Source organism: Cyphomyrmex costatus, unplaced genomic scaffold, assembly GCF_001594065.2.
Source record: "Cyphomyrmex costatus isolate MS0001 unplaced genomic scaffold, Ccosl1.0 scaffold164, whole genome shotgun sequence".
Classification (NCBI taxonomy): Eukaryota; Metazoa; Arthropoda; class Insecta; order Hymenoptera; family Formicidae; genus Cyphomyrmex; species Cyphomyrmex costatus.
Window position 1 is genome coordinate 1,720,823 of NW_017275653.1, and position 14,131 is coordinate 1,734,953.

Consider the following 14,131-nt stretch of genomic DNA (forward strand, 5'->3'; position numbering starts at 1 on the left):
TAATTTTTTGCTAAAAGAAGATTAGCTTAATCTAGTTCAGATAACCGGAATTCTGATTGATTTAATCAAAGTCTTCTAGTTTGTTCATTTCCAATAAAACTATTTTTCTCAGTGAGTATAGACTTTTTATAAAAATATCTCTATAATAATCTTATCGCGGCATACTTTAGATTTATTAAATTAACAGGAAAAATGGTTCAAAGTAACATTTCAAAGTTTGACAGCAAATCATTTTCGTAAGGAAGCATTCCGTAATTACTTTATTAACACTTGACAATCTATAATCGGTATTCATAGTAGATTTTTATTTTAAGATTGCTTTAAGTAATGTCTTAAGATGCTAATATGGCTATCCGACCGGTGTTTATAGACGATTCTTGTATTTAAGACCGTGTTAAGTATAATCTTAGGATGTCATAAGCCAATCTTATTGAAGGCTGTATTAGTACCTTAAGGCATTACTTAAGACGGTTTAAAATAAGATTTCCGATTATAAATACCGGTTTCTGATTGGTTCATGACATTCATCAACGCCTGTATCACAGCGGTCGGAGATTACGTCTTTTGACCAATCGGAAAGGACTTGTTGGCCAGCAGCTTTTTTTTTTGATTGGTCAAGACACGCACACACGAACGCAGATGCGGTCAGCAATTGCTAGTGTGTGATACAGGCATAAGACTACTCGAGACAATAATAAATATAAGAATCAACTACGTATATATTGGTTTATATTAGTTTATATTCGGAAAGAGAGAGAGACGAACTAATGAGAATTTAGATATTCGAAATAAAATGCTTACATCCGCTCGAAAATCCGACGGGAATTCGTGCTTTCTGGAACACGTGAGCATATAATCCGAGAAGTTCCCTGCGCTGTATAACTGCGCGGTGCGGTCGAGGGGAGGGGGGGGGGGGGGGGGGCATTAACCTTTAGACGAGTTTTCAGGTAATCCTCTCTCTTTAGCGAGATTCATTCGGGGGTCCGTTATCGCGTCGGGGGATAAGTCCGCTTACAAGAACCTCCTTACACGACTCGTTCGACTTCCTTTTTCTCACGCGCGTACGTGTCCCGACGAGGAAAGAAAGCTCCTTATCCGGCCGACTCTATTTCGGTTTATTGGATGGCCCTCGTTTTCGACATTGCCTCGATTTTCCTTCTAACTGCCACTACCATCGATAACTCGGCTGCGCGTGGATATTCTTTAAACCATTTCCCTCGTCTGAACAAATCTAAGCGATTCGGCTCCCTGCGATTTCGCACGCCATAAGAGCAAATTGCAAAATTCGATTTACAATGAAAATGTATATAGCGTTATATAATTATTGCCAAATACACCGTATAAAATTCGTCCTTAACGCCTGTCGCGCACCGAGCGGTGATACTTTTTTTTTATTTCGGTCCGTAATCAAATGTCACTTTTGTTAATTGATAGCCTTGTATAGAAACGAGACGATCCTCTTATCCGCGTAACTAGCTGTACTACCACAAATGCATTCTCCCACGATTGTCGTTCGCTTTTCTCCCTCGATTCGTCGGTGACGGTTTTGTTGACGAGTCAGTCGAGTACGCGTCGCGCACAAAGCAATGCAACAATTCAGCGACTGCCTCTCTCAAGGGGCAGGGCTCTCGCTATCGACGAGTGTACGGTGTGCCGTTGACATTGACCCTCAAAGACGACTAGTGTTGGCGACAAAAGCTTCGCTTCAGCCCCGGACGGGATTTAACGAAACACACAGCGAGAACGAAAGGGAGATTGGATAGCAGTTGGTTCGCCATGTTTGCGGACACACGTTTCACGTCTCTCCCCCTCTCACCCCCGTGGTGTATAAACAGTTTCTACCGGTACTTTGCGCGATGGTTCCTCTGGTACCGCCGCCACCGCCGAGATATTCTCGCTTCGATAATTCGATAGCTACGAGGGATGTTTTATGTGCAAGCTCACGCAACGATATATATCGTGAGAGTAAGACGGGACGGTTTGATGAAAGAAAGTGAGAGAGAGAGAGAGAGAGAGAGAAAAGAGATAAAAATATATTACGGTTGGATTCCGAACTTGTTTGAAACTTTAGGCACGTGTTGTTGCCACAACGCAGTAATAGCGAACTGAAAGTAACAAATTTCAGTATCGTTCCGATATCTTACATCTGCTCCCTAACGAGAAAACGTGTTAAGATCTTAGGCTTGCAATTCGAATTGATGTTCGCCCGATGTAATTTACACAAAAAGTAGTTTTGACGATGTACAAGATTTATTCTCGTACGCACAGAAAAATATTCTATTTGTGCTAAGAAAAGTGATTAGTTTATTTCCTTTTAAATTATTATTTTTAACAAAGAATTTTCTGGATAATAGTCTTCAAATAGAATGAGACTACAAATGTAAGTCGATTGCGTGCCGAAAATTTTTTTCAGACTTGAAACGCAATATCTACAAACTACCGCAGTAATATCACCAATTTAAATCGTTTAACAATTTAACAATTATTGATGCTGTTTACGCATCTTATACTGATCTTACTAATGTTGAATAATCTATTAAAAACTGTAAATAATTAATTTTTCACTGCGAAAAATATTACCTTACTAATATTGAATAATCTATTAAAAACTGTAAATAATTAATTTTTCACTGCGAAAAATATTACCTAATATTTTTATTCAAATCTTTAAATATACTTATTATAGAAAAATTTATTATTATGTACCCAAGAAAAGAATTCACTTTCTTTTGAAGAATATTATAAAATTGATCGAAGAGAGAAGCAACTTCATATCCTAAGTAAACCGAATTAACTTTAATTTAATAAGCTTGTGATTCAAATATCAAACTCATTAGGACTCGGAATATATTTTGAATAAATTCGATGCTTTTGATAAATTTATGACAGATTTGCGTATACATGAACTGTTGAAATATGCTAAACAAGTAATTATTACTTGCATATAGAATTTTTCTGTGTGTATCTTTCGCGCGGTGACAGGAAACCTTTGCAACACGAATTAATGAATATCTTACCTAGATTAGACGCGACGACTCGCAAATCGAGTCGCTCCACCTCTCGATCGTCCTCGTTTTAATTAACGAACGCTCGGTAGCGGCTACTGCTTTCACGCTTGGATCGAACGGCGCTGCATTAGCATACAATTAAATCGAGAACATGCAGGCACTCTTTCGCGGACGAATGCACCGGGAGGGATTCTGCATCGTGATTCGACGCACGTAACCGACAACCGGCGGCCATCAATGTCTTCTCGTTGCTGTCATCCGTGAAGCTTGTTTTTCTTCGCCGCGCGAGCCTCCTCGTATCGTCATTCTACTGTGTTTATGCTGTCTATTAATAGATGGAAATCGCATCGCGCCGGAAGAACCGGTCCTCGATTCTTTTCGTTCTGATCTTGCATCCCCGTGTCTTTTTCAGCGCAGAAATGTTTTTTTTATATCTTCGAAAGACAAAAAGAGTCATATATTTATATCCTATAATAATAATACGATTGGGCGTGTTTATGTAATGCACAAAATCATATTTATTATATATAAAAACCAGTTTCGGCTGATAGCATTTGAAGAAATAAAAAGATCACAAAAACAAAATATTATATTCTGAATATATTTAACGATGCCACGTAAAACTGGACTTTTTCCAGAAAGGACGGGCGTTAAAAGAACGGTGATACACAAACCTTTAAATTTCACGTTTTTTTTCCTCCTTAAATATACGACGTTTATTTCTCTATTTTGCATTATCGAAGTCTGACTTATATTATTTCGGAAATATGTATATGCGACGTATATATATTTCTTTTCTTGTTCTTCGTATCGTGGAATACCTTATATGTGGGAAAGAAACTCGCGGCATCGAATGCGTTTACCTTGTTCGCGTAAAGTAAGTTTCTTAGGACTGGTTAAGTGCTAAAGAAGCAGCCTGTACAAATTTTCACGCGACATCGATGGCTGCGGAGAGAAACCACAACGGACCGGTCGGTCCATTGTGTGTGCTTAGCCGTACCATCGTTTCCATTATCGTTGCCCGACTCATTAACGCACACCTGCGACCCGTTTTAGGAGGATTTAAGTCGTGGAGCTGCAGAAGATTCCTTTTCATCGCGCCACGTAGACGCGATGTTCCGTCGTCTACGCCGTCATCGTTGTTGTTCGTAGAAATTGTACGTGGCAGCTGGCTGGGCTCTCTGTCTTTAGCAAGATTCTCACGTGCTTCGTAAGTAATTCGTGAAGCGAATTCAGGAGTCTCATCATCCGCGCCACTCAAGGACATCACGGGGACGCGAGACAACCGAATCCCATACACGTTCGATTTCTCTCCCCGATGACGCTATCTCGTTACTCAGCAATCCCTTATAGACGCTTTCGGCGTATCGATAACCATCCGCGTTCTCGTCCCGTCCCGTCCCTCCCTCGCCCGTTCACAACAAAGTTTGCGCGCGCTTTGATCTCTCTAATTCGAAACACTTTGTCAATCCGCGCACGAAGTTTGCCGTTGTGCTGACAAAGACGGTGCGCGTTCCGTGACGCAGGTATTTTTCAAGGATTATGAACAATCAACTTTTTGTTCAAAACATCACGATTTTATATAGCAGAAGATATATATATATATATTTTTTTTAAATATATAGTTAAAAGCAACGTTGAAACGTTTTAACGGAGGAAAAGTTTAAAAAAGGAATTTATAATCTCTTGTTTAATGAATGAAAGTAAGATCGATTGATTTAGAATATTATATAACACTAGTAAATGCTTGTTCCAGCTTTTTATATGTATATCGTGTTATTCTCAGAACTATATTACTGACCTCGTGTATACCTCTCTTATTTTTCATCGAAAACATTTCGATTTTTATTTTTAGTTGCTTGTTACATAATAAGTTTTATAAACAGAGAATTAATTATCCTACTACTTAATAGAGCCGCTAATGAGAGGCTATATATCCAACTGTTTTACTGTACATTTTTAACGGACAGTTTCACGCTTTGATTTATGTTTGTTTAGCGATTTTTAAAATATACGCATTATTACAATCGAATTTTATTCACGGAACGTGAGTGATACATTAATCTTTCTCGCCTTAATACAACCGTGGATCAACGATGCTCGCTTTACTTGCCTGGAAAATAAGTATAATTTTATCCCGCTCGGCTCTTGAATATTAACGAGTTCGCAGAATTTATCTCCATCCTTGGAGATCTTCGGCGAAGCCTTATCGGGTTAGCTTCTTCGCGGTCGCGCGAGGTCTTTATTTACTGTGGCTCTGCATTCCGGTACGAGTAACATGGTCCGATTCACACACGCGGACACATTCATATCCGCAAAAAAATAGACACGCACACGCGCGCGAAGTGAGTATGTCATTTGCGACACGCCCAGTAGTGGCGCTTAGATTCGCACGACAGATTGGCCGACACATAGATGCGTACATACATCGTGTACCGTAGAAATGTATGTGTGAGATGCCGGTGACGGAAGGGCATCTCGCGAACACGTTATCGCCTAACTGCGCAAAAATGCGATAAAGCCTCCGGCAAAAAAAAAAAAAAATATAAATATACCGTCGAACCACACAACTCTCGTCGTGCTCCACTCAGTTTCACTTTCGCTTCTGCTGTCGTTTTAGTCTTTTTTTTTTTTTTAGAACTTTGCGCTCGCAAATAGCCGGTAACTGTCGTAAACAAGATGACGCCTCCGACTTGGAAAAATGCCTATACAGATTACTCCGAAACTATCGTTGTTTTTCTGTGAAATTATCGGTACAGGAAGAGGAGGAAATTAAAGTTGGAATGGAATTGAAATATATAGCGTTTATTGTATACCGTTACATGGAAAACGTTTGTGCAAGCAGCGATAGTTTCTTACTATGAAGTGGCCAATTAACACAAAGTTACCCGAATATCTATTGATAAACACTTCAAATGATAACATTCCAATCTCTATCTTGTTTATAGACAAAGTCACGTACACCTATTTTGCACTTATCTATGACACTTGGTTAGCGATAACACAGATTTCTTTTATATATCATAGTTGTGCGAGATAAAAATAAAACTTAATAGCAGGCGATCGTATCTGTTACTAAATTATGGCTATGGATCTGAAAATATTTTTAGTTATCACACACGAAAGTCGGTGAATTATATACGTTTACGTTCCAGATTTCACAAATAAATGAATTGATCATGTTTATAAATGGAGGATGAGCTAATAAAAAAAAACCTTTCTCTTTTAATGCTGTTTTTGAGTTTCATGAGTTTTTATAAAAAATTCGCGATAAATGCAGTTGCATTCAAAAGTTAACAAATTTGTCACAGTAGGATCAAATCTGTCACGATACGACAGTGAGATAAATGCATAGAAATGCACAAATAATATATCCGCGTAAATCTAGAAGTTTTCTGTAAATCTAATATCGGATTTCAATATGCGTCGCTAAATCTTTCGATGACTCAAGCCATATTTACGTAATGTTTCTCGATCGCATACTTTGTGTCCTTGAACTTACGTACAACAACAATTTGTGCCCTTGATAGAGATGTCGAAAGTTACACCGATTCTTCAAAGGCAGATCATATTTAATAAAGAATAATTATTTAAAGATCGAATTTACAAAATTTTAATACAAATTCGTAATTTTTCTATACATATAAATTTGGTATACATACGTAATTGAGATTTATCAATGTCAAGTTCACATTTTAAAACATCCTCTTCAAAATAATAAAGAAAAATCAGAATTAGAGAGCTTTAGAGGTCTTAAGCTCCTTACTTTAAATTCGGATCTCCCCAAAATAGATTGTGTTGCCATCCATGCGGTATCTAAGTTGAAATTTTCCCCTTCATAGAGTAGTAGGTATCACGACCTAGGTCAGGCACTCGATAAAGTGTGCTGACGTAAGTCGCTTGAAATAATCTTGCACCATATTCCAATACAATTGCCGCAATTTTTCCCGATGCATCTTATTACTATGTACACGCATCCGATATCATCCACTGAGAACAGTTTTGTAACTATAATTACGTATTGCTATAATTATCATTATGACTACTGTAATATTAGTAATAATAACTATATATAATTGGCAATTAAAAATGATCGTAATTACAATTATAATTAAAAATTATTAAAATTAGAAAAAGTAATTAAGTAACTATGATTATATAGTCATTTCGGTGAGACAACTATTGTGATTGTATAATTATGGCTATGTAAAAATTACTTTTTATGGTATTAGGTGTACAAATTAGTATATTAGTATTGGTATTAGGTGCACAAAAAAAACGGACCGAACTAATTTGTATACTCCCAATAATTTTAACTATTTTTAATTATAACTATAATTATATACGATCATTTTCGGTTGCCAACTATATATATATCGATTGACAGAACCATATACATATAGTTATTATTACTATAGTAGTCATAATTATAGTAATTATAATTTAATATCCAAAAGTTTTCCTCTCAGTGTCGATATTCTGGGCAGCGACGTCGACTTCCAGTGAGAAAAAAAGTGAAAATTCACGGATCTGAATCGTTCAAGCGAATGGCAAGTTTCTCACGCTTCGAGTTCTAACCAGTTATCGACGCCACTTGCGATATTCGAGCCCATTTATCCGCGATAACGAATCGGAAGAATGATATCGGTCGATGTATTAAGATAGGTCAGGCCTGTGTCGCGCTGTTGACGATAAACGTGACGGGTTTGCATAATCGGGGCAGTGCGCGTGAACTCGAAGCGTCTATATATCTTCACGAGCGTGCAAAAACACGCATCGCCACGTGCTCCGTTCAATCTCTTCGACAATGCAATAATAGCGTCTTTCATTGGCAGAACTAATGCGCACTCAGTGCACTTAAAGACCATTTTACACAAATCGACGTAAAGGTGTTTGTTCAGTGAAAATGGAAATGAGTTGGACCGCGAGGTCCTTAATATATTTTATTGTTACTTGATAAACTATGTATTAGACATCTCGTATCAGTTGAGATGTGTCTCGCTTTTACGTTCAGATCAGTGCGCACCAGTTCTGCCAATGAAAAAGACTATTCGCACGATTTCTGCGCATGAACGCGCGGCCAATTGGTCGTTCGTCAATAATTGTTTATCGTTTGCGCGCGAAAGAAATAGAGTCAGAGATGGTTGTTTGCGCGCGCTCGCGCTATTTTCTCGCTTGCTGCTATTTTCAGCAAAGCGGGAATTACTGCACTTGCCCGCGATCGGCGCAACATGATATTACCGCGAAGCGACGGCGCGATTCGCGGAAACGCTGACTAATCGGCTCGGTCACCGACGTAATAAATCGCGCGAGCGAGTCATCGCCGTGGCGCGGGAAGGAGAATTTATATTCTCTTTTATAAGACAGGTTGAGGAGAGGTGACACGCACTGGCCAGCAGGGTCCTCTTTACGCCTCGACAGCGCGTCACTCGCGCGTGGAGGAGCAAGGAAGGTGTCGAGTGTGGAACACTTCCTAGAAACGTAATCCGTCTCTTTGCGACCGACCGGACTCGATACACTGTGTGTATCGAGTCGGTGTTCGGTTACGAAAACTTATCCGCTCCGTCCGGCGCCGAGCCATATATGACGTCTGCTGTTTACGCAACAATGTTAGATCAGGTCCCACGTCGCTGAACGCCGCAACGCATAAATCGCGCATTTTACGATGCCAATTAATTCGACGTGCCCGAGCTGAACCAGATGGTTTTTTTTTTAATCGTGGCTTACAATTGGAAATTAAATCTCTTGGTATAAGTACGAGTTCTCCGAGTGCTCTGAGATATCAATTTGTATTTTTTTGTACTAATTACTATAATAGAGATACGTATAAAAATTAGTAATATTTATTACGTCGCTGTCAAACGCTCCAAGCACGATTCGTATTAATCTATGCTTCATCACTTATCTATTATTTCGCGCTTATTATTATCAACTGTTTACCAGCTAAGTTGGACTTTGAAAGCGTAGTTTATATTTTAATTGTAAAGTTTGTGGCAGATATTTTGAAAAATTTAAATCTGTAAAAAATGCAATCTGACACTTTTGTGATGGTATCATAAAAAAAAAAAAACTTGTTAAAACTGTCACGAGTATTCAAAAATTTTTTCATTTTTTAAAATGCACGATTTGAATCGATATGAAATTTTGCACTGAAGCTCAAAGACCCAGGTTGCTGGCGAACGATGCAAAATTCCATGCCTGATATAGAGAGTTAATAATGTTCATTTAACGCATTTTTGTCAGAAATTAGTTTGCAATAATTTGATGCTATGCAATGGCAATAACATTTGATACGGCCGTTTGTCAAGTGCTCTTATTACAAAAACTTCATGAACGCGAACAATTCAGCGTACGCTGTTAATCGAACGGAATTTGGACGCAACATTTTACTATTTGATTAATACGTTTATTTCTATCAACGTTGATCAACTTTAATTTTGATTTAATTTAAACTGGAAATCAGGAAAACATTAGGAAATTTTACAGAATTTTCTGGAAAATAAAAATTCTTGACTTTAACGTTAAATTTATGGAACCCGTTAATTCGACGGGTTTCGGATTTCACGACCAAAATTATAGAAACCATTACTGTTACTTCCTAGCAAGTTTTGCTGACTTTTATTAATGGAATGATATGAATATATATCCAAGTTCATTTCCTCTTCAGCTTTCTAATTTTGAAATTCTGTTTGTAGTATTTACTTATTTCGCCGGATGCCTGTTGAATTAATGGATGACGGGTCCCGTAAATCCAGTGTTAAAGAAGTTCTAGTTCAATATACGTTACACCTACGCAGTTTTGGAATACTACCAATTTAACAATTATAAATGAAAGCAGGAACATTAATAACAATTTATATTGCTATATTAAATTGGTTTCGTAACAAAACATTTAACGGTTCCCAAATCAGGCCGAAAATGCAAAAAGTTTCAAAACTTTATTGAAAGTCGAGGAAAAGTTATGGAATTTTAATGATGAAAAATTTATGATAACCTTGTTTATTTTCTTCGTTCTTAAAGTAGAAGAAAAATATCAAATATAGCGATAAGTTAAACCGAGGTTAAGAGCGATCTATATTGATAGAAACGGGCATAATGGAATTATACTCGAGCGCACCGATTAATCGCGCACTCGCCTTACCTCTCGATATATTATTACACCTGAAAGTATATCTCCCGCGTAATAATTGCGTTCACGACTAAAAATAGTGCAGCGGGCACTTGGCGTCGTCGTGCGTCACCGCTGTCGGCGCAACGATAACAACCAGATTCCGGGGTATATCTGTGACACGTGCTCATGAAATTTGGGGGCCCGCATGGGTTGCGAGCGCCGCGTCAAGGTTAGATAATAACTTCCTTGCATCAGCGGCACACACCGTTGTGTGTACTACAGATAGCGCACGCGCGCGCGTGTGTATGTTAAGCACGGAAACCGGTTGGTGCGCACTAAATCGGACTACGGGGCTACTATTTTTTCCTCGCCGTTACGTCCGACTTAATGGCTTTCGCGTGTATACTACCATGTTCTTATTTTTATTCCGGAGTTCTTCCAGCGTGCCATCTCTCTTTTTCTCTCTCTCTCTCTCGTTTTTCGTTTGTTTTTTATCCACGTCCCCCATGGTCGAATGCGAGGAATGTTTCGCCGAAAACGAAAGTCAACCGGTCCGCGAATACTTCCTACACGCCTATCTTTCTCAAGGATTACTTGGGCTGGTATTCATGGTCTATTCTTATTCCAAGACTGTAATGCCTTAAGATGTGTCACGAACCAATCGGAGAGCCACATTAGCATTTTAAGACATTACTTAAGACGGTCTTAAAATAAAAATAGTTTCGAACGCGGCCTATGATTGGTACGTAACGTCTCAAGACACCACACTTGAAACAGTCTTACAAATTGAAATATAATAAGAATCGACTGTGGCTATCGGATTTCAGGCCACGGTTCGCCGATTATCAAATTTGCCAGGAAGGCAAATTTTTATCACGGAGAAACACAAAATCCTCCTCTCTGTCCAACCTCTTTCTCATAATTTTTACATTTTTTTTTTTTTTTATTCAACTTTAGATAGAGGCGCGGTATGCTGATGATTGTGGTATGCATTGATAATAATTTCCGCGGGCGGCTCGCGCGACTAACTCACGTGTATTTTCAACGTGTGTTGCGAGTTTGCCAAGCGCGGCGCGGCGCAAAAAAGGAGCGGCGCCGCGGCGCGTTCTTCGCGTTTTATCGGCTCTCCTCAACATTGTCGACTAATCTCGGTAATGCGGTGTAAACAGCGCTATTTACTTCGTGCGAACGTTACGTGCGCCCGCGCGCGAAGCTACGCGCCTGTCGCAACTAAGTTTTCATAACAACACGTTACATAACGGCGCGTTAGTCATCGTGCGACCAACCGATGTAAATTCTATCATCGGATCTAACGAGCAGCTCGAATACCGTGACGATGCGATATTTCGAAAAAAAAAAAAAAAAAAAACCGCGTTGCTCGATGCGAAACGCGATAACCGAATAACCGCGTGGCTGGTAAATAATAACATGTATATTCGGATGTGACTTTAATGTACATGTGAACATTTATCGTTCGTGATATGTAAAAATAGACTCAAACGTGCTATTTACTACTTTGTTGTGACGGTTGGTGGAATTACATGTATAACTGCTGGCGCCAACGGTTACGTGAGTGACGAAGAATGAACTTTATATTTCCGCAGCATATGTTTTCCAGATCTTAATCGTATTTTAGAATAGCTTAATCTTTGTATATTTAGTCTTCGTGACACGCGATAAGAGTTATACAATTAATAATTGTATGATATAATTGTATACTTTTGTCGTAATTCAATCAATTATCAATTTATCTTGTTATATGCATTTTCGTGTAAAGACGTGAGTTTTAATACTGTGTTTTAAAATTACTCGCACACAGACCTGTGGTTTTTACATTATCTGCTGAACTTGTGGTTTAGTGTGACTTATCCTCACTTAACTTGATGATAATGTGAAAATTGTATTTTTCCAGCTGTAATTAATCACTGAACTAATGGTTTTGTTTAGTAGTAACTTTAAAACTTGTTTACTACAAAACGCAATTTAGTGATCAATCATAGATAGAAAAATACAATTTTCCCATTATCATCAGGTTAACTAAGTCTAATCACAAGTTAAGCAGTAGATAAAAAAAAAAAAGAAACCGGGCCACAGTAGTTCTTCGGTTCGTGTTGACAAAGACGAGAAAATAACAGAAGTTGTGCGATGCCCGAATTGTTTATTACGTTCCGTCGAACTTATCTTTGCAAAAATAGCCTCATGATTGTACGGTTGAAAAATGCGCTGGGATTTCGAAGCGATCTCGATAAATAGCAACATGTAGTCGTCTGATAACAGACTTACGAGTCGAATAGCGCATTGCATAATGCAAATGAGCGTTTTTGCCTTCCCCCGTTCCGCTTGCAGAAAACTGTCGTCTCGTGCCTTGGACGGTGCGCAATATTTTCGTGACCCTCGACTGACATTGCCAAACAACCAATACAGGCGGCGATAGAGGGACGGTCTCGCTAGAGTGGAGGCCAAGGTCGTAGCTGATCCCCACTTTACCTTTCGCCACTGTGTTGACGCCTATCGCTCGCGCGCGTTCGCTCGCTTTGCTCGTCTTCCTGGTGACGCAACTGATGTGTGTTGCACAGCTCGACGACCATTATGGTCGTCGTCGTTGTAATTCTCCCGCTCGCACCGAGTATCCTGGAGAGGCCACCTCGCTGGCGCCTGTTGTCGTTCTATTTTATCGTTTTAATTCACCGTGCCCCTGTAGCGGAATCTTCTACGAGTCAAGCCGAGCCGGGACCGTCATTGATTCGTGTGTTGTGTTGAATATGTTACGCAACTGGAGAAGCCGGTGTGTTTACTTGTAGGTGTCAGAAACGTACGATCGTAGATGATGATCGATCTTCCCGTATAATCGCGCGCGAGGATTATTCTCAGCTTATTAGCTGAAATTAAATCCGTTACGGAACATTTTATCGATACTTTTCACAATTTGAATTTGTAATTATAATTTGAACACTTGAAAAAAGTATGAATGAAAAATATTGATCTTGCTTACTTACATATTGATAATAATTTGTCGTAAAGATGTTTCTACTTGTTTCAAGATAACCGTTTGAGGTTTCACACAAAAGCATTTTTTTTTTTTTTTTTAATTGAATCAATATTCTGCTGAACAAAGTTTATGTATATCCCGTCAGGCAATTGGTGTAACAATAGGTACCTATAGTATGTTTTCGCCGAAGGTAATTTATGCCCTTCTGCTTGGGAAACTTACGGTTTTTTCTATGACGAGTGATGTAGGGCTGGATAAAAACAGCACATAAACGCGCTTAGAAATATTTCGTGTTCACTTTCATTGTCGCACATGCATAAAGGAAGCGTGAGGCTTGTGCACGACGAGGGTCGTACGATCGGCGTCCTTGAAGGGAGAGTTGTCAAGCGAGAGGCCGAGGGTCCGAAGTTATTATGAATCGCGAAAATTCACTGGAACACTAACTTTTTCATTTCTAGTCCTTTAAAGAGTTCGTTTACGATTCTGACCCATGATCTTTCGATCACTTCTCTACTAACAATAAGCATCTATTTTGGTAGAGAGAGTAGCCGGAGAGTGTAAATATATGAATGCGTTGAATATATATAAACGATATGGAAAAATATACCACACGCGATGTTTATTTAACGTTGAAAACTATATACGTACACAAATATATTTAAAAATATATCAAATTTTAATAAATATTAGTCCGAGTAGTTAAAATTAAGCAAATATTTAATTGTGTAGATAAAAAAATGTTTACTTAATACTATTCAGAGAAATATATATTTGAGTTTAGTAAATTTTTTTAGTGTAATTCATATGTATAGGGTACTCGTTTTATTTTTTAATCGTATTTGTTTAACGCCATTAAAAACTCTATTTTATCTGTTTGCAGACAAAGTTGCGGCGCCAACGGCATCTTTTCGCGTCGTCTGGATTTCAGCGCTTTCAACAGCCTGCCCCGCACCAAGTTGAACTCCTATCATATTAAGGTAAGTGTCTACTTATACATGTATATATATTGCATATAAACACACA

The 14,131-nt window shown here is 38.6% G+C and overlaps 1 protein-coding gene across 1 annotated transcript in view; it reads left to right on the top strand.

Moving 5' to 3' along the window:
- heca (hdc homolog, cell cycle regulator) overlaps nucleotides 1-14,131 on the top strand; it is a 145,559-nt gene that overhangs the window by 15,992 nt on the left and 115,436 nt on the right. The window contains exon 2 of the mRNA XM_018537139.1: nucleotides 13,989-14,085. Within this exon, the coding sequence (XP_018392641.1) occupies nucleotides 13,989-14,085 (97 nt within the window). The remainder of the gene's footprint in view (nucleotides 1-13,988; nucleotides 14,086-14,131) is intronic.